This window comes from Leptidea sinapis, chromosome 7, assembly GCF_905404315.1.
Source record: "Leptidea sinapis chromosome 7, ilLepSina1.1, whole genome shotgun sequence".
Classification (NCBI taxonomy): Eukaryota; Metazoa; Arthropoda; class Insecta; order Lepidoptera; family Pieridae; genus Leptidea; species Leptidea sinapis.
Window position 1 is genome coordinate 3,773,940 of NC_066271.1, and position 22,375 is coordinate 3,796,314.

The 22,375-nt window shown below is 35.9% G+C and overlaps 1 protein-coding gene across 1 annotated transcript in view; it reads left to right on the forward strand.

Annotated features, from left to right (window-relative positions):
- The window catches only part of LOC126965409 (ATP-binding cassette sub-family G member 1-like), a 68,300-nt gene extending 51,120 nt beyond the window's left edge, over positions 1-17,180 (forward strand). Inside the window, exons 5-10 of the mRNA XM_050809010.1 lie at positions 1,646-1,884; positions 9,723-9,839; positions 10,930-11,081; positions 12,606-12,792; positions 14,365-14,621; positions 15,578-17,180. Of these exons, the coding sequence (XP_050664967.1) occupies positions 1,646-1,884; positions 9,723-9,839; positions 10,930-11,081; positions 12,606-12,792; positions 14,365-14,621; positions 15,578-15,922 (1,297 nt within the window). The 3' untranslated portion in view covers positions 15,923-17,180. The remainder of the gene's footprint in view (positions 1-1,645; positions 1,885-9,722; positions 9,840-10,929; positions 11,082-12,605; positions 12,793-14,364; positions 14,622-15,577) is intronic.
- The last annotated feature ends 5,195 nt before the right edge of the window (positions 17,181-22,375 follow it).

Sequence of the window (22,375 nt, forward strand, 5' to 3'; positions counted from 1 at the left end):
ATTTTTAAACAATGTCCCGGCCCGTCTGTCTGTCTGTTCGTTCCCGATAAATTCAAAATCTACTGCACCGATTTTCATGCTGTTTTCACCAATGGACAGCGTTGTTCTCGAGGGAGGTTGAAGTATATATTTTGTAAAGTTTTTGATACATATTTGTATACATAAACGATATTTGTTGGTGTGGAAAAAAAATATAAGCAGTCTTAGAGCTTTCAACGAAAACGCTGTCTAGCCCTTTGAGATATAACATATTTCATGGTGGAATTGTCTATCTTATATAGGTTGAGTCTCGTGCCAGATTTTGGCGAGTCAACACGTCCTGAGGATGTATCGTGTAGAGGCGAAACACGTGTCGAATTTTTTTAAAACAAATATTTGCGGAATTAACACTAAAGAAAACTTAAATCATTTGGACAATTATGGATTTCCGCAAAGTAACGTCTACTTCAATAAATTTTCATATATAGGTCTATAGAAAATTCCGCAATACATAGTAACATAATATATCCATTGTTTCATTTTTAACTAATAAAATAATTATGGCTTTAGACTGCATTATTGCCGAATTCCTAAAACATATTTTTTGAAGTTATAGTTCTATAGGCGCGTTATGAAAAAAATTATGAGAGTGAAATTTTAAGATGCGCGCGCATCACTGTAACACAAAAGTAACTGGTTGAAATTGGTTCCTAAAATTTTCTGACGTTTGCAACATTTGTTATTTTTTATTTGGTTTCTTCGTCCACAATTAGGATAGGCAAGGGGTTCAATCCCGTACAGCCGTATTCGTTATTTAATAATTAATTGTCAAAGCCATCTTTGCAAGATTTTTACAATATTGTTCTTTCTACAAACGTAGTATAGCACGAGGAATAAATATTTTTTTGCTTTGTTGGGCCAAAGAAGTATAACTTCTTGCGTGCATACATAAGTACACACACACTTTTTTTTTTCAACATTTTCACATCTGTCATAGTCATATAACATACACTATTATGTATACAAGTAATTATAGTTAATTAATAATTATATTGACACACTTTACACAAATTATCTTGCCACAAATTAGGCATATATTATAGCCTGTGTTATGGGTTGCAAGACAACGATATATTTAATACAATATACTTACTTAAACATACATAAATACATATAAACATCCTTGACTCGGAAACAAACATCCAAATTCATCATATAAATGCTTACACCTACCGGGATTCGAACCCGGACCTCCAGCTTAGTAGGTAGGATCGCTAACCACTAGGCTATACAGGCCGTCAAATATCAGAATATCAGAAGGAATAAATGATTTTAAGGATTTTTGCCAAAGAAGTATAACTTCTTGCATACATACGTATGTATAAGTACACACACACTTTTTTTCTATTGACAGAACAGCGTCAGCTAGTGTTATTATAAATGTAAATGATATAAATCATGCTAATACATAATACGTAAGAATCTGTCCCTACTGTGTGCTAATTCAAATTCAAATTCAAATATTTTTATTCAAAATAGGATTTAAAATCACTTATTGAACGTTAAAAACTACCACCCATTCAAACGAGACTGCCTCAGACCTGAGAAGAATGGGCGCAAGAAACTCAGCGGGCTTTTTTTTATGTTATACTCTTATATGTTTCAGTGGTCTGGATAGTTCAATAGCGAAGCAGCTAATGTACTTGCTCCACCTTCTGGCGAGGCAGGGCAGAACGGTTGTGATCACAATACACCAGCCTTCAGCAGCACTCCTGGAGATGGTGGACCGGCTCTACGCCATCGTAAATGGCCAATGTGGCTACATGGGGCCTGTTCAGCTGCTGGTACCGTACCTGAAAGATATCGGCCTGGTTTGCCCACCTTACCACAATCCAGTAGATTACTGTGAGTTGATTATGATACGAATTTTTACCAACACTACTGTATATCTGCATCAACATGCATGGGACTTATTTGATAACCTTTGTCCAATGAATTATGACGATGATCCGCATTTGAGTTTACTTCTATTGTTGAGATTGTAATTCTAAACAATTTGTTATGTCTTTAAAGTGATAACCCTCACTTCTAGGATTAATACACAAATAAAAAAGAAATGAAATAGTAGATGAAGCCACAACCTGAGAGTTGAACAAAGTATACAAGATTTTATGACGATACTTTACTCGAACGGTTAGTTTTCTTTACTCAGTTGGTTAGAGCACTGGCACGTAACGCCAGAGGTCGTGGTTTGGAGTCCCGCATCGTTCATAAAATTTTGTTTTTCAAATTTTATTTGTGTATTAATCCTAGAAGGTTATCACTTTAAAAACATAACAAATTGTTTAGATTTACAAGAGCGACATCTAAAGTCATTTTTCTACTATGCAAATATTGGGGTTGAGCAGGTTATCAACTGTAAAGTAGATCCTGTAGATGAAGCCACAACCTGAGAGTTGAACAAAGCATACAAGATTTTATGATGAATCGTCACTCGAACGGTTGGCTCAGTTGGTTAGAGCACTGGCACGGAACGCCAGAGGTCGTGGGTTCGACGCCCGCATCGTTCATAAAATTTTGTTTTTAAAATTTTATTTGAGACTGTATTTTAAATCCAGTTGAGTCAATTATTCCATATCAGTTTCAAAATATTAACTCCTGTTGTAAAAACCATAGATATCAAGGCGATTCCGCATTGACGGAATAGGTTTGACGGAACTCCTCGTTCGGACAAATATATCTCGTTGAATGCGACACTTCCTCTAAGATAACTGTTTGATGATGTTGATTAGCCTTCTTAAGAAAAACGTGTTTTATTAAAGCCATACACTAATCAATTACTTTACTTCAACGAATGGTTCTAAAGTTCAAAAATTTAAATAAGTTCCTAGTTGTTATGTGTTGTTGGAGAACTAGGAAAACGTATTTATTTTAAAAGCAATCGGCAAGCCTAGAATCATATTATATTTTTGTCTTAGAGCTATTTTAGTGGAAAAGTTTCAAAAAAATATTTTAATAATATCGTTTTTTGTCTCGAATTTTTATAAATCAAAAGTAAAAATGAGATTTAAATTGATACTTCTTTTTGATAATTTTTTGCATTTTTAACTCCTCGTCTGGTATCGGAATACTGGGTCTCGAAATCTCGAGCAATTGCCAATTCCAAATTGGCTTCGCAGAAACTGGGCGTCATTAATAGAGCGCGCCAATACTTCCAACCGGCCCACATTCTAGCGCTCTACAAAGCGCTGGTCCGGCCACACATGGAGTATTGCTGTCATCTCTGGTCTGGCGCACCCCAGTATCAGCTCGATCCATTTGACCGCGTGCAACGCAGAGCAGCTTGAATTGTCGGGGACCCAGTGCTCTGTGGATGGCTGGATTGTGACTCTTCTACCACATTTATCACTGGGAGTGTTCCAAAGAGCTATTTCACCTGATTCCTGCCACTGAATTCCATCTTCGCACGACACGCTACAAATTCTTTCCTACTTCCTACATTCCTTAAAGGCCTTAAGTCTTATATTTTATATATAAAAGAAGTACAAACTAGTCTCACTTACAATGCGAAAGGAATCACAGGAGCATTGCCGGCCGTTTAGGAAAGTCGCTTATGATACTTGAAAAAAAAAAAGTCTATAAGATCGGCTTACGGACGATGATATTACGTTTTACTGTAATAAGAAAACATTTATGAAAAATATAATACTTTTATAAATTGAATTGAATTATTATCACTGAAATATCATTATTTTGTATTAAAAAATAATTTAATTGGAAAACAACGTCGGTCAATGACATGAAAGAGAGATATGTACGTCAGAAGCCGAACGCTTTGGTGCCTCTCTTTCGCTTGCTCCATGCTCTCGCTTGCACGCTCGGCTCAGTCGGAATGTGACACTTTTTCGTGAGTGCAGCCGGCGTTCATAGATTTATAGTATTAAAATAAATCTGCTGAAAAAATTATATTTCTAAATTTTTTATAAATTAAATTTTTTAAGCAATGAAAATAAGTAATATAATTGTTGTTTATCATACGAGGAAGTTAAATTTCAATATCAGAGTTCATTACTGTATATATTATAATTGCATTTATAAGTTTATATTTCTTACAATTGTTAAATTTTAAAAATAAAATTTACCATCTACTTCAAGTTACAGTTAATAAATTCCTCAGAAACATCTTCAGAGACTAACGGGTATAAATATTAACAACCATTAGTAACGACCTCGAATTAACATTAGCGATACTTTGATGAAGCGTTGTTCTGTAGGTTGGCATCAAAGGACGATTTGACTCTCTTAATATCCTAACCTATGCTGCTTTGTCAATGTAAAAGTGATAGTGAAAGAACACTTATGTTTTATTATGTACCTATTGTACCTATATATATATATAGGATATTATTTGTCTCATGTTGGCCACGCCAAACCGATGTCTAGTTACTATACTTGTTCTATGATTTATACGAATTATCACGTCAAAGTCAGAGATTACGTAAACTTGGTTTATAAATTTAAATACTTATCTATAGTTATAGTCCGTTCTGTGTATCATATACTCAATAGCTCTTTTGAACAGGAAGCCGGCTAGATTATGGATACCACAACGGTGCCTATTTCTGCTGTGAAGCAGTAATGTGTAAACATTACTGTGTTACGGTCTAAAGGGCGCCGTAGCTAATGAAATTACTGGGCAAATGAGACAACATCTTATGTCTCAAGGTGACGAGCGCAATTGTAGTGCCGCTAAGAAATGTTGGGTTTTTCAATAATCTTGAGCAGCACTGCATTGTAATGGGCACGCGAAGTATCGTGCCTTATTGTCATAAAAAAAATTGTAGGAAGCCCACGTTGTTTACAATGTGTTGCCTTATGGTAAATTGTAAATCTGTAGTTGTAGTCCGTTCTGTGTATAAATATACTCTATGACCGTGTTAGTGTTACGGCAGCAACAAGTCCAATTTATTAAATAACTAAGTCACAGGCACATTATATTATTTAAATACAATTTGTTTTTATTATAATTCGAGGTCGTTACTAATGGTTGTTAATATTTATACCCGTTAGTCTCTGAAGATGTTTCTGAGGAATTTATTAACTGTAACTTGAAGTACATAGTAAATTTTATTTTTAAAATTTAACAATTGTAAGAAATATAATCCCAACTTATAAATGCAATTATAATATACATAGTAATGAACTCTGATATTGAAATTTAACTTCCTCGTATGATAAACAACAATTATATTTATTAAGTTAAAATTTCGTATTTAAGGTAAAATACATACAAATAATTAAATAAACCACAATAAAATATACGTTTCAAAACCAAGATAAGAAACGTGTGTTATGATAATAATTAAACAAGCTAGTTTTAATTTTGTTTTAATGGAAGTACGGACTGATCAGTTATTTTTTTATTGTTAAGTAGTAAGTTTTAATAGTAAGAAGATTTAAAGTTTTGAGCAGCAAAAATGTGAATTTATCGGTCATCCATCAATTAGGTGAGGCGATTTTGGCGATTTTCGACCCTCCTTCCCCCCTAATCTACCGAGAGATTTTTATGAGGAGTTATAGATTCTATGTAAATGGGATTATTTGTTCTATTGCGTTGGATTTTATAAAAAATAATACTTTATTTAAGTTTCCACTCTGCTCTAAGACAGTCTCTTTTATTTGCCATCATTATTGTTAGTCTTGTCACATAATCTTAGCTGTATTTGTAAGATATAATAGTATATAACGCACCTAGGGAGAAAAGTAGGTTATTCTCACCCGCGGATGACAATGTTCTACTTACCTCACGTGGTGCGTATACCATTTTTTTCCCCACCTGGATGAAAAGCTCGGTTTTAGGCCCAGGTACGAGGGACAAAGGTCGTCTTGCCGGGAGAGAATCGGCCACTTTTGTCCCTCGTACCAGGGACTAAACGACAGCTCTTCATCGAGATATAATATTATTAGAATAACATTCGAAATATTTGTTGTTTTATATTATGAGAGAGCATGTACGAAGTGTTTAATGCAAGTTGAAGTAACCCCGTGCTCCAGTTTAGCATTAACCTCAATTCTAGCATTAGTAACCGAACCAGCATTAACCAAAAGGCGAATGACTGAGTTAATTCAGATCTCGTCTCGGACTACAAAGTGCAGGAAGTCCACATTAGGCGATTACAATTGATCGCTCCAACTTGGTAACTACATATGTCACGAGAGGAAGTTGTCTAGATACCGGCTTATGGGACATAATATGTTCACTACATTTAAAAGTTTAAATGATTATAAGGTGATAACACTCACTTCTAGGATTGATACACAAATAAAATTTGAAAACAAAATTTTATGAACGATACGGACTCGAACCCACGACTTCTCGCGTTCCGTGCGAGTGCTTTGCCAACTGAGCTAACCGTTCGAGTGACGTATCGTTCATCAAATCTTGTATGCTTTGTTCAACTCTCAGGTTGTGGCTTCATCTACAGGATCTACTTTACAGTTGAAAACCTGCTTAACACCAATATTTGCATATTAGGAAATTGACTTGAGATGTCGCTCTTGGGGATCTAAACAATTTGTTATGTTTTTAAAGTGATAACCCCCACTTCTAGGATTAATACACAAAAAAGTATTAATACACATTTTTGTGATGGTATATCTAGTTCAACTCTCAGGTTGTGGCTCCATCTACAGGATCTACTTTACAGTTGAAAAACTGCTTAACACCAATATTTGCATATTAGGAAATTGACTTGAGATGTCGCTCTTGGGGATCTAAACAATTTGTTATGTTTTTAAAGTGATAACCCCCACTTCTAGGATTAATACACAAAAAAGTATTAATACACATTTTTGTGATGGTATATCTAGTTCAACTCTCAGGTTGTGGCTCCATCTACAGGATCTACTTAACAGTTGATAACCTGCTCAACCCCAATATTTGCATATTAGGAAATTGACTTGAGATGTCGCTCTTGGGGATCTAAACAATTTGTTATGTTTTTAAAGTGATAACCCCCACTTCTAGGATTAATACACAAAAAAGTATTAATACACATTTTTGTGATGGTATATCTAGTTCAACTCTCAGGTTGTGGCTCCATCTACAGGATCTACTTAACAGTTGATAACCTGCTCAACCCCAATATTTGCATATTAGGAAATTGACTTGAGATGTCGCTCTTGGGGATCTAAACAATTTGTTATGTTTTTAAAGTGATAACCCCCACTTCTAGGATTAATACACAAAAAAGTATTAATACACATTTTTGTGATGGTATATCTAGTTCAACTCTCAGGTTGTGGCTCCATCTACAGGATCTACTTAACAGTTGATAACCTGCTCAACCCCAATATTTGCATATTAGGAAATTAACTTGAGATGTCGCTCTTGGGGATCTAAACAATTTGTTATGTTTTTAAAGTGATAACCCCCACTTCTAGGATTAATACACAAAAAAGTATTAATACACATTTTTGTGATGGTATATCTAGTTCAACTCTCAGGTTGTGGCTCCATCTACAGGATCTACTTAACAGTTGATAACCTGCTCAACCCCAATATTTGCATATTAGGAAATTGACTTGAGATGTCGCTCTTGGGGATCTAAACAATTTGTTATGTTTTTAAAGTGATAACCCCCACTTCTAGGATTAATACACAAAAAAGTATTAATACACATTTTTGTGATGGTATATCTAGTTCAACTCTCAGGTTGTGGCTCCATCTACAGGATCTACTTAACAGTTGATAACCTGCTCAACCCCAATATTTGCATATTAGGAAATTGACTTGAGATGTCGCTCTTGGGGATCTAAACAATTTGTTATGTTTTTAAAGTGATAACCCCCACTTCTAGGATTAATACACAAAAAAGTATTAATACACATTTTTGTGATGGTATATCTAGTTCAACTCTCAGGTTGTGGCTCCATCTACAGGATCTACTTAACAGTTGATAACCTGCTCAACCCCAATATTTGCATATTAGGAAATTGACTTGAGATGTCGCTCTTGGGGATCTAAACAATTTGTTATGTTTTTAAAGTGATAACCCCCACTTCTAGGATTAATACACAAAAAAGTATTAATACACATTTTTGTGATGGTATATCTAGTTCAACTCTCAGGTTGTGGCTCCATCTACAGGTTCTACTTAACAGTTGATAACCTGCTCAACCCCAATATTTGCATATTAGGAAATTAACTTGAGATGTCGCTCTTGGGGATCTAAACAATTTGTTATGTTTTTAAAGTGATAACCCCCACTTCTAGGATTAATACACAAAAAAGTATTAATACACATTTTTGTGATGGTATATCTAGTTCAACTCTCAGGTTGTGGCTCCATCTACAGGTTCTACTTAACAGTTGATAACCTGCTCAACCCCAATATTTGCATATTAGGAAATTAACTTGAGATGTCGCTCTTGGGGATCTAAACAATTTGTTATGTTTTTAAAGTGATAACCCCCACTTCTAGGATTAATACACAAAAAAGTATTAATACACATTTTTGTGATGGTATATCTAGTTCAACTCTCAGGTTGTGGCTCCATCTACAGGTTCTACTTAACAGTTGATAACCTGCTCAACCCCAATATTTGCATATTAGGAAATTAACTTGAGATGTCGCTCTTTACGACTACGATTTCAAATCTTAATTATATGTTATTATAATATGATATCCCTCACTTCTGAGATTAATTATTATTCGAATTAAATTTGTAACCAGAATTTTTAAACTCTTATCCCTTTAATAGTTTCCTTTTTTTAAGTAGAAGGCTTCCTTGCGTCTTTTTTTATGGAATAGGAGGACAAACGAGTGTATGGGTCACCTGGTGTTAAGTGATCACCGCCGCCCACATTCTCTTGCAACACCAGAGGAACCACATGAGCGTTGCCGGCCTTTAAGGAAGGTTTACGCGCTTTTTGTGAAGGTACCCATGTCGTATCGTGCCGGAAACACCGCACAGGGAAGCTCATGTTTATGTTGTCAAAAGCGTGTAGCTATCTGTATCGCCGTCCGTGTAAATATGAAACATTTTTTACGTTAAATTTCCAGTGTCTTGTCCGTCAGCGTCCTTTTCTTTTTAGTATTTGGAAATTATTGGATAACAAGTGTTAAATATAACTGAGTATTTTAATAATTCCTACCAGATTTTTATTCCTTTGAAAAATATTTTATTTTATTGAATTAGGAATTATTGTGCGGAAAATCATAACTATCCAAATATTGTTAGTTTTCTTGAGTGTTAATTCCGTTAGATTTTTTTTAATGAAGATAAGGGATGAGACGAGCATGACGTTCAGCTGATGGTAATTAATACGCCCTGCCCATAACAATGCAGTGCCGCTCAGGATTCTTGAATAACCTCAAAAATTCTGAGCGGCACTACAATTACGCTCGTCACCTTGAGACATAAGATGTTTAGTCTCATTTGCCCAGTAATTTCACTAGTTACGGCACCCTTTAGACCGAAACACAATAATGCTTACATATTACTGCTGTACCCATAATAGTACCCGGCACCCACGGTACCCATAATCTAGTCGGCATCCTATGCAAAGGACCCTCCCACTGATTAAATATAACTCAAGAAATCTTACCACACTTGGATAAGAACACGCTTTACTAGATTACGATCCGTTCGGTTATATTTTCGTGTAAAATTAGATTTTAAGTAATTACACTAATAATACTTGATTTATTATAAAGATAACTTATATTGTCTACTTTTAGTTATAGAAATTTGCGGTGATAACGAAGTGCACCTAGTCAATAGCTCAGAAAATGGTAAAAAAGAGAAATGGATTAATTCTATAAGAGACGAGACTGAAGATAAATTATTTTTTTTAGGTGAGTTTTGAATGCCAACCTCGCTTATTATAGTTTTACCAGAGAAGTATGGTTACTTACGTATTAAGGCTGGGGACCGAGCCGATGGCCTTGAGAAATCGAGCGGAGCTAGGTTACCTCTCTCGCACAAGATCGCCATAGTTTTAATTCAGAATTAGAAGCATTTTTAATTTTTTTTTACAAATCTTACAATACTATGTCATGTTAATTAGTATTGGTGTACAATTTATAAATTTTCGCACAATTTTTATGTAGATTTAATTATTAACATGGCTCCAACTGTAAATGTTAGGGGTAATTTTGTGAGTTTTTTCGCACTGTCTATAAAAAATAGAAATGTAAAGAATAAAATTAATTTTCTTCTCATATTCTGTAGATATATAATTATGTTTGTAAAAATACAAGCTTTATATAAACCGTCAAGAAATTGTTTCAATAATGCGCTATATTGGCGATTTCTTGGGATAGCGCCCTTAAGTATTACTGTTAATACCATCAAAAAATGTCAAAATGGCGGTGTATTTACGTATGCATTAACTTATACAGATAACATTAAAACATTCTTTCAAATTAACACCTTATTTCGTGGATGTTATGTTCAAAGTCTATTGTATACGCTCATTAGAACCTAGAACGCAAACACGACGCATGAACATTTTGTTTTACCAATTGAAATGTAATTATTTAGAAAAATGATTAAAAACGTCAAGTTTATTACCTACACAATTTTGATTATTTGAAGGGGCCCTTACTTAAATACTATCTATATAATACTCCATCCTTTTTAAATTTGGATATGCTGTAATTTGGACATTTTTCACTGAACCCTTTGTCATTGCGTGACGTTGTATTCAAAGCGCGGTCAAAACATTGTGTTCTTGAACTGTTACTAAAGGAAGTTAAGAAGGCTGGTAAGAACATATATATAAATATAGAAGACAGTTCTTTGTGAACAGACCGCAATGCTTCAAACTTAAAATTATTTTGATATAATGATGGTGATTTTGACCTCAGTGCTAAGAATTTTTTGTCAGTTCTACTATTCAATACGATTTAGCAAACCATAATGTTGTTAATATTATGTTTACAGATTTTAAAATGGCCAAAGGTGATGAAATATGTCTTACTACATTGCCGCCTCCTAAAGAAGACCCTACAAATAAAATTTTATTAGCTTTAAAAAGTACATATCCAACACCCTCGTGGAATCAATTTGCAATATTAACTCGAAGAGAGCTTTTGGTAAATATTTTTGATTTTTTTACTAGAATGATTGACTAAATATAATATGTAGGTTATTATAGGCTGGTCATTAGTTCTGGAACAAATAAATATGTATTTATTTATTGACGTCTAAGCAATAAGTAAAATGAACTCCATTTTTAATTGACTTCAGTGCCGGCCTAAAAGGCTCTTAAGCTTTGATCGTCTTCATGTATCAGGTTACGAATCAAGGCGAATTTTCATTGGAATTCCATTGACTGCATTTTCTGAGATTTCTTAACCTAATCGATGTAGCCATGCCGTTTGGAGAATGCTGTGTCTTTTTAAACCAACCATGATTTGTGGTCCATTGGTTTCATATCTGGGCTAGACGAAGGTTTATCTTCAGTTGTTATTAAGTAGTGCCTTATAACCAGGTGCAGTCTTGCTAGAAAGACCAAGGTGTATTTTTAACCACTCAGTATGGCGTACAGTAGGAACTGTTACGTTTCCGCGCACAAGATCGACATGACGATCGGTCCTGCGCTGCCCTCATCCAACCTATTTTTTTATCTTGACCAGATCGTCGGTCCATCTTGTGGAGGGTGCGTCCATTCGAGGACTTTACTGTCCTAACGACCATCTCTTGTCGAGCTATCTGCCCTGCCCTTTGTATAGAGTGTTCGAATATGATATATATCTGATCAAAACTATACCTACATTATTCGCCTTCATTCCATTAGCAATTGAAAGGGAAGTAGCACTTCCTAAAAACCAAAAATCGAATGAGGCGTGTGGTTCTCACTCACTCACTCACTCACTCGGTATATCGTGCCGTATGTCTAATTGAGGCCGATCGACTTACTCGGTACGCAAGGGTAGCGTACTGCTAAGAGGTTTCACAACATGATCTAAGGCAGTCTCTTGATAAACTTTACTTGAAGTTCTTCACTCTTTCTTCTTCATAAAACAGGACCATAACTCACTTAGGATGATGACCACGTTTTACTTTTTCGATCGAATCGAGCAAGGTATAGCTTGTTTGGAGATATTATGAACGTCATTTCGATCGAGCCGCTACCTTTAATTGTAGGGATTCTCTAATGATTCGCAATAGAGCCCTAGCGAGAATTGTCATTTCTCGCATTTCATTTTTTTTTCGGGGAATTCTGACTTTAACAGTGTCAAAACTGAATAAGACCCTATGTGTGAATTATTATTCTGTGCTTCCGTTGACACATCTCTAAATTGTTTCGGAGGTCTATACAAAAATTTTATGTAATCTTAATAGTAAAACGTAACAAATGAAGCGGTGACTGGTCCATATTTGATGCTCTTGAACGGACTCGTCTTGAAACATCCTATCTATATTGTTCTTTGGTAACAAAAAATTTAAAGATGGAATTTTAACTTAATGGTGTGCACTTTGGTTTATTCCTTCATCAGCATTGAGTTTTCCACCAATGCTATAAAGCTCAACTGTCAGTAGTGGTTCTGAATGTTAAAATATATTATGACTTTGAGTGTTCTTTTCATTTGATTGTTAATTGTTTTTTTTTTCAGACTGTGTGGCGAGATCTATCGTTCACGCTAATGACACTTCTGATACACTGCGGTATGGCATTGTTTGTGGGCACTATGTTCTTCAAAGTTGGTGAGGATGCCATGTACGTCAGGGATAACTACAACTTTATGTACTTTAGTCTAATGTTTCTCATGTTTACCTCGTTCAGTGGGGTGACAGTGCGATGTAAGTTTATGTTTATTTACCTCTGAGGCCCGTCAGAAGGCGTCTCAATAAGAATTATTTTATCAAGATCAAGACAAAACCTCAGTTCTTAAGAGTATCAATTTAGGAAAGGGTTCCAATAGAAAACAACTCGAGTTTTTACTGGGTGAATCGAAAATATTCTAGACTTATGAAGAAACTAGAAGTAAAAACAAAACTGCATTCATTTATCGACTTGTTTCTCTGTAGTAATGGTGGGTTATCGTTTATGGAACAATTTCTCATCATCATCATCAGCCGGAAGACGTGCACTGCTAGACAAAGGCCTCCCTCAAAGATTTCCACTACGATCGGTCCTGAACTGCCCTCACCCAAACATCCGGCGATCTTGATCGGTCCATGTTGTGGGGTAACTAACAGTGCGTCTACGTTACGACAATCATACAATTTCTCATACACTTTCGAACTGAGGTATCGAAGAGTGTTGCTATCACCGTCTTCGTAACTCTGTCTATAAGACAATAGCACATTTTAAACATGGATTAGGTATTAGGACGCCTTCGAAAATACGGGCCTTAGAGATCTGCCTCTACTTCTTTTATGTATGGAAGTTTTTATAGTATAGTTATTTATGCAACTGTTGCGTAATAAGGGGTATTAAAACACGAATGTGGGTGAATCACATGAATGTTTTAATTACCTAATCAACATACAGCATACAAGACTTTATCTACATCCATAATATGAATCCTCTATTAAAAGATTCTGAAACTGTTAGCTTACTTCTAATATCATCCAAAGGAGTGTTATTATGAAAACGGATGATGTAATGTTGTACTGAATTTCATCACAACACTCGTTTGGATGATGTAATGGTTATTGGGACAGTCGGTGTTTTAATGTTGGCAATAAGCTGACTGTTTTAGAATCTATAAAAGGGTTTTAAAATAAATAAAAATAAATAGTAATTTGAGTGTCTGTCTGTAACAATACTATATCCACGCCTAATATTAATGCAGTATATTGTTTGTATCGTGTAAACGTTTGAATGGAATGGTTGTAAATATAATTATGAAAAATATTATCAATATTTGATATTTAATTGTAAACTATGCTATTTTAGGAACAAAATAAATGGGAAAAAATGTAGATACGATGTTTGGTTTCCGAAATATAAAGATGTTCATCAATGAACTGCGGAGCGGGGTACCTAACCGCTGTGAAGTAGAAATATATTTGGTTTTATAACATAATGCTTTACGTAGCACGGCAAGAAATGTACCACTGTCTTTCTAAAAACCCCGCTTTTTCAGACCTTATCCTATATATTGACAATAAAGGACGAGACGAGGTGGATGTACATCTGATGGTAATTGATTGCACCCTGCCCATTACAATGCAGTGCTCAGGACTCTTGAAAAACCCAATAATTGTGAGCGGCACTACAATTGCACTCGTCACCTTGAGACATAAGATGTTAAGTCTCATTTGGCCAGTAATTTCAATGGTATTTCAGATGTTCATAGTCAAGTGCTCCACTTGCTCTTGTTTCCCAAAATTATATTTTTTCTTATTAAACATTATTAATTTCAGTTCCTGAGCAAATTCCCATAGTCCGTCGGGAACATTTCAACAGATGGTACAATACAGGAGCGTATTATGCTTCAACTTTGGTATCAATATTGCCCACACAAACGGTCTGCACATTTTCATTCTGCGCCATCACATATCTGATGACAGGACAAGCTCAAGATATCCTCAGGTTTATGATATTCAGCTCGACGCTGGTTCTCGTCTCCTACGTCTCCACTTGCATTGGAATCCTCAATGGCTCTCTGTTTAATGTTAAGGTTTGTATTGTTTTCTATTTTTAATTACAGTATGACCAGGTTATGAACAATTTTTTTTTATGAAAATAAGAGACGAGACGAGCAGGACTTTCAGCTGATGGTAGTTGATGCACCCTGCCCATTACAATGCAGTGCCGCTCAGGATTCTTGAAAAACCCCAAAAATTCTGAGCGACACTGCAACTGCGTTACGAGCTACGGCGCCCTTCAGACCGAAACAGAGTAATGCTTACACATTACTGCTCCACGGCAGAAATAGGCGCCGTTGTGGTACCCATAATCTAGCCGGCATCCTGTGCAAAGAAGCCCCACACTGATACAATAATACAGGAATAATACAATACTATAATTTAGCGTTATCCATTTGCCGGGTCGTGACCCATCAAAAATAAAAGAACTAGATAGCAATTCCCTTATTTTAAAAATATTACCCAGTGTAGATCGTTATTTCACCAATACATTTTGGGCACGCTCACGTAAACTGAGTTAACATATCATAAACAATAGAATGTTCAAAAGAGCTGTCAAACTGTCATCGACAAGTACACAACAAATAAAAATTCTTACAGTTTTAACGTTACTTTTAAGATAACGACAGTGAAAGCACTTGAACGGGATTAAATATATTGAACCTCCAAATCCGGCGGTCAGCATTTAAACGCGTTTAGGCTGTTACTGCTTTTAAGTTGTGTTGGTGAAATGCAAATTTAATCTGTAAACGAGTTTAAATTATAAATTTGTGGTGTTCTCATCGCATTCTTCTTCAATGGTGAAATCAGCCCTAAGTTTTTACTTCAAAAAATTATCCCGATTTTATCAATCGTTAATGTATTTATGGTATTTGTCCCAGCAAGCTCATTCTGCGCGCTTAAGCTTACTAGTAGATTACAACAATATTAGAATTTGACAGAATTAATGATTGCTTCTTTTATATTTTTAATTATTTTTTTATTTCAGAATGGAGTTGTGTTTGGACCTTTTTTTATAATGCCCTTCACCATTTTCTCCGGATTCTTCCTGAGATTCAGCGACGCGCCTGTGTTCGTCCGATGGCTATTTCACATATCATTCCTGAAGCATGGTTTGGTCGGTCTTGTGATCTCCGTGTTTGGTTTAAATCGACCGAAGCTAATATGCTCAGCAATATACTGTCACTATTCGAAGCCAAATCAATTTTTAAAGGACAATGGAATGCACAACGAGAGATTCTCTGTCGTTGTGAGCTCTCTAACTGGTATCGCTGGTGTAGTTATATTACTGTCTTTCGTGGTATTGAAGATACGATTAAAATGTAAATGGTGATAGTGAAAATTTGTAGAATTAATATTAAGAATATGCTCCAATTCCAATGAATCACAATAGACAATAATTTAGCTTTAAGGTCAGTAATAGATTAATAATTATTAAAAGAATGAGATCTTATAATTTGCAGTTTGAATAATGTAGTTGGTATCATTTGTGGCTTAGCAACAAAAAAGGCACAGGTAGTAAATAATTAGAAATACTTATCGACAAATCATTTTGCGATTTTGAAGAAGATGGGATTAAGGATAAACCTAATTAATAATTTCATGGAACCAAAATAGCAAATCTTTTTCTTATTAATAAAATAGGTAAAATAATAATACCAAACCATAGAAAATACATTATAAGGTAAACACTTCCGGTGTTATAACAAAAAAATATTGAAACATGGCTTAGACACGTGTTTTATTAGACAGCTACCTAACTATAAAAGCGTTAGTGACCTAAAAATAACGACGTCAAAAATGGAGTTTATCTTTTTCTATAACGAAACAGTGTTTAGCTTGTACTTAACTAAAATGTCGTTAAGCAGAACATAAACTGAAGTATACAGGAACAAATAAAGGAACGGCAAGCAATTTTTGACAGTTGTCATCAATCTGTCATCATAAAATCCTAAGTCTTTCCATATGAATATGATTTGTCACTCAGACACAGCTTGGACAGGCTTCGAGCTTGCTTTTTGCTTGTTTGTTTAAATATAAGCAATGCCTTAAGTTTGTTGAACGTTAAACAACACAGAAAGACACAGATTTGTAATACAATTTTTTTAAAACAAGTGTTCAACACATGTTTATATTTTTTGTAATAAAACAGTATAAGTTAAATTAATTGTCTGTTACTCAATAATTCTGCAATACATCTGAAATGGTTTTATAAATATTTTAATAGCATCTCAAACAACTGTTTTTTTTAAGTTTTATACAGAGATGAGCGAAGTTTCGTGTACGAGTATCTCGGTATGACTTCAACGGATTTTGTGTCTTCACAATATGTTTTTTGTAATTATGTATAATAGTTATCTGTATTCATTCCTGACTACTGAGTGTGTAGTATATCATCCAACATAGATAGATAATTGAGTAATTTGAAAAAAATATTGTATATATTGTGTACATGTCTATGATAGACATTATGTTTAATGTAGGGATGCGCTGTACAAAGGTTTTTGTTATATGTTTTTTATAAAGAGATTATCCGTAAATAGTGTAAGAATATTAAAGATTAAATCATTTTGTTTTTCTTTTGTAATTTATATGTTCGAATCTATTTGTTTTCCCATGTTCTGTATTACCACTCCCTGTTAGTTTAATTAATTGCCATGTGAGCCCTATGTTGATATATAAGTGAGCATGGAATGATCACCGGACCCTTGCAATAATATAATACGCGCTCTCCTTTGCCTTAAACAATAAAATAAAATGGAAGTCGGTCTCGCCCACCGAGGGTTCCGTACTAATTTGTAGTTACATACAAACATTTATTAGTATCGTTCTTCGTAAAAAAATCGAAAACTATACATCATAAAAATCATTAATCTGTTTAAACTTGTGCCAATGAATATATCAATGTAAAATTTGGACCGACACTTGCATAAGGATCCTGTTTTTTAGATTTATTTACAAATATACTGTTTTCAGACTTTTCCCTGTACTTCTAGATAAGACGTTATTACTTGCCAATTTGCATAGTTCTAGGTCAACGGATCATCATATCAGCCGGAAGACGTCCACTGCTGGACAAAGGCCTCCCCCAAAGATCCACACGAAGATCGAACCTGCACTGCCCTCATATAACCTACTCCGGCGATCTTGACCAGATCGTCGGTACATCTTTTGGAGGACCAACGGATAATAACCCTATAAATATAGATTCCCTTAAGATTAATATAATGAACGTTTTTTGCGGCATAAACGACCGTATCTTTTTTTACGTTAACTTAGAGCTATAATTTCTTCACAGCTTTAAGATACTGTAGACTTGAGTATATCGTTTTAATTTCAACTCGATACCTCCACGCATTCCCAAGATAAAGGGTATTGACAGACAGACGGATGGACAGAATACTGATCCGATAAGGTTTCTGTTTTTCCCTTTTGAGGTACGAAACCCTAAAAATTATAGGTGGATCACTAGGGTACATGATTGATACAATCCATCTATTTTGTAGGACTAATGCTGTACGTGGGTCAGTAGTAGTGGGTGGTCTGTAGTTAGAAACAATGCTAATCAAAACTTTTTTTGAATTTAAATTTTAGAACTCATTGGCAACCTAATGTAGTATTTTGGATTCATTTGCTATTTGTTTTTGTGAATTGCTGGCAAATCTTAAACTCTTGTTACACGTGAAAATGAACCTAACGCAAGAAAAATTTCGGTCAATGATGTATTATGACTTTCGTTGTGGGCTTACGGCCGTTCCCAATATTTAGTCTATCTCCGGTGGCCTACTTGAGTTTTCTGGCTGTCGCGATGAACGCATCGTCCAGGTGTTTTTCAATTATGGCAGCAGTTTCTTTCGTGATATAACCAGTTGCCGATGTGATGACGAGCTTAGCCTTGGGTTTATCTGCAGATGCTGCCTCGGCATAAGTCGTCGATCTGGTCTCTTGGGCTGGAGTCAATCTAGGCTTCTTGGGCTCGCCTCGAGGAGATAAGGTCTCGTCGAGCCTAGCCCTCTTATATTTGATTTTGTCCTGTCCTCTTTCCTGCTCTGACTGGCCAGTTGCCTTGTTTTCCAGCACAGTCTTACGGAAAATGTTTTTTGTTGTGGACGGACCTGGCGTTTCAGTCTGTCTGTCAGTTTGTGTTTTGGGGAGAGAGGTGAGTGGTTGAGTTTGAGACTCACATTTTGCTCGCCTCTTCTCCTTCTTTTTGACTAACTTCTTATGTTTACGCGACAGCCCGGGTTCACTATTCGCCAAGCCACCAGGCCGCTGAGCCACTTTGGGAGTGGTTTTAGCAGCCCTGTTTTTTCGCGCGTTCACCTGGGTCCATTTGAGCTCGAAGTTACTTATATTATGTGTTTGCGGGGTTCCAGAGACCCCACCTCCATAGCGTAAGTAGCAGCTGTTGCTTTAGATGTGGAAGGGATGGCCAGTGCGCCTTTCCCTTCAGGTTTTCCCTCGTGTTGCCCCTCGGGTGTGTTATTATTTTTTGAAACCTTTAAATTAAAATTTAAAATTATGTTAAAGTGTAAATATTCATCCTTCATGGCTTCCCACCCTCCCCGGAGCCCGCAATAGGGAGTGCCCATTCGGTACACTAAGACTACCACAAAGGATGTTGGTACAGCGAATTGGTGGTTTAGGTGCGACATCAAGAGCTTGGAAGAACATAGGTTCCCAACACCCCAGTTTGTCCACGCAATCCTTACCCCCTCAGCATGACCGCCACCAGTCCCGCCGCCCCTCGCCAGGTATCTGCAGAAGGCAGGCTACCGAAGACCATTTCATTAACCACGATGGCTAGGCGGGGGGCTACCGTTTCGCATGGAAGTCCAGACCAAAGAGGGCATGTTGCTCATCTATAGCTCAATCCTCCAGGATTCCTTCGTCCCAACTTACGGCGATCGACTGCGTAGGCCAAAAACGCAGGTAGGTCGTTGATAGTCTCCCAGCAACCTACGAAGACTGGGAGAACCGCTGGACTTGAGCTCGGCCGAGAGGAGGGATGGGAAAAATGATTGGAAGCAGAAGAGATTGATGTGGAGGAAAGGGTCAAGTGTCTACTCAGTTTTTGTTATATCTGTTTCATAGGGAACCAGATCAATAACAGGCAGCAACCACGGGAAGGGAACTAAGTAGACTTGCCATGAGTATCTTTGCAACTTGTGCTCCACCCATGACCATTTGCCAGATTACTCCTTGGGATAGAGGAGTAAAATAGATGAGAGACATTCTTTATTATTCAGAGAAGTTCGAAATTTTATTGAAATAATATTATCGAAAATGATGTTATTATTAAGCAATAATAACATTCAATTACATTAATTTTTATGGTGTTCATAATGTGTGGTTTTTGAACGCATTATGTAAGACGACGAAATGACGTTCTTAGAGAAGAGAGTTATAATAACTTATAGCTTATGTAGCTCCTTGGTGTGCTACCGAGAATTGAGATAATCTTATCAGCCGGTCTTCCAGCTGATAAGCTTGACATCTTCGTCAAGTGCTGTACAAAAGGCCTCTCCCAAATATCTCCACGACGATCGGTCCTGTGCGGCCCTCATTCAACCTAATCTTATATCTTGACCAGATCATCGGTCCATCTTGTCGAGGGCCTACCAACACTACGTCTTCATGTACGTGGTCGTCTATGAGGACTTTACTGCTCCAACGGCAATCTGTCCGTCGAGCTAAGTGCCCTGCCAGCTGCCTATTGCCACTTAAGTTTTGCAAACATCTAGGCTATGTCGGTGAGTTTGGTTCTCCTAAAGATCTTCTAATTTCTGATTCAATCTAGCAGGAAAACTCTGAGCATAGCCCTATCCATTGTCCTCTGATCGACCATTCATAACGCCCACAGCTAGTGACCACGAAAAGTGAGGTAAGTGACTAAAAAAACAAGAAAGGCGCGAAGGTTACGGTATTCTGTATCATGAATATTTATTAGTCCTTATAAAATAGTGGACCTAATAGCGCCCCTTGGGCTGTGATATGAAACTTATTTGACACAAAATTTTTTTTCAATGTCGCCAACGAGTTTCTGGTGCGATAGATAAATATTAATCGAATTGATTCTGTGACTTTGAACCATATTTACATTAATAATGTATTCAACCATCTATCCACACATTACTTATGTAAATTATAAATGTTAATAGTTTTATAGATATAAAAATGTACTTAATTAAATAATTCAAATTGACCTTGAAATTGATTGAGTGAGTGAATAGGCCGTTAGCTCTCATTTTCTTTATAATGATGAATTTCCATGTATGTATGTGTACCTCGCGGAATAAAATATGTTTAATACAAACTGAGCCAAAACACCAATAATTTAACCCAAAATTTTTAATCCTCACGTACATAACTAGTAAAATAATAAGAATAGCTCACATTGATAATTTTCACCTCATACGGGCAAAGTGGCCTTAAAATTCCTATGTCGTATGTCATATTCAACCTTAGAAATAATCTTAGTATATCCTAAGTAGTATATCCTAAATATAGTCCCAAGGGGCGTTATTAGGTCCACTATTTTATTTTTATACCAAGTTCATTTGTATAATTATAAAATACGATTACAACTACAAATTTAAGTGATAAAAAAATATCGTAGATTAGCAGTGAATTACTTGGAGAACTGACCTACAATAACGTGCAGTCCGCCAATCGATAGAGGATATCGCTTTTGTGTCGCTTATCTCGATTATGGTGAGGGTATAAATAAATTCTAAGATTGTACAGCCTGGGCTTCCTGGTTGTTCTTCTACATTCAAATTCAAATATTTTTATTCAAAACAGATATTAAAATCACTTATTGAACGTCAAAAACTATCACCCATTCGAAATAGTTATGCCTCGGACCTGAAAAGAACGAGCGCATGAAACTCAGCGGGCTTTTTTTTATTTCATTACAATCACGGACGAGTAAAAAAAGAAGGACTCCGTGTCACCTTACACAACAGTGAGGCACCAAAACAAGCGGGTAAACGTGTAAATACGCTATGTATTTACACGTTCCACGTCCCACGCACACACTTTCACTAATACAAGCCGATCGGCCGCCATTATGAGATTAGCCATCGTCAGTGACAGAATTTTCAGAAGAATCGAATTTCCTAATATTTAAGAAATCCTATACATTTTTTTCTTTCAAGAATTTCTTCATCCGACTCAATTAATTGGAGAGAAAGAAAAAACAAAGGAAAATTAACTGAATACATTTTACCAATATGTTTTTTTTTCTTTGAAAAGTAATCTTTTTAATGTCATCAGAACCAGCGATAAATAATATAGCTAAAAATATGTAATTACATTTTATTACACCTATTACAAAGATCACATCTACAACATATCAATTAACACAGAATTATAATTCTATCGGATTGTCCGAGCAAAAATTTGTTTAATCCGATAACTTCGCGATTGCGCGAAACCGGCGCGGACTTTAACAAGGAGAGGACATTTTTCCAAGAAGAATGTTATATTCATGTTAATATCATTATGTCCAAACAGACAGTTGCTAGTGCAATAAATTATCCAATCCAAGATTTTGATCCAATCAAGACGTCAACGATGCGATCTGGACCCATTTGAAGAAAGGTTGGTACACATTAAAGTTTGAAATTTGAATTCCACACGAGCACACTAAAAGAACCCCAATAAACCATATTGTGCTCATGAAATGAAGAAAAGTTGGTACGGCAAAACGTCAAGGGGTCAGACTTCACAAATCCAGAGGCGGATTATCCCTAAAGCAAATTACAAAGGGATTCAGGAACGG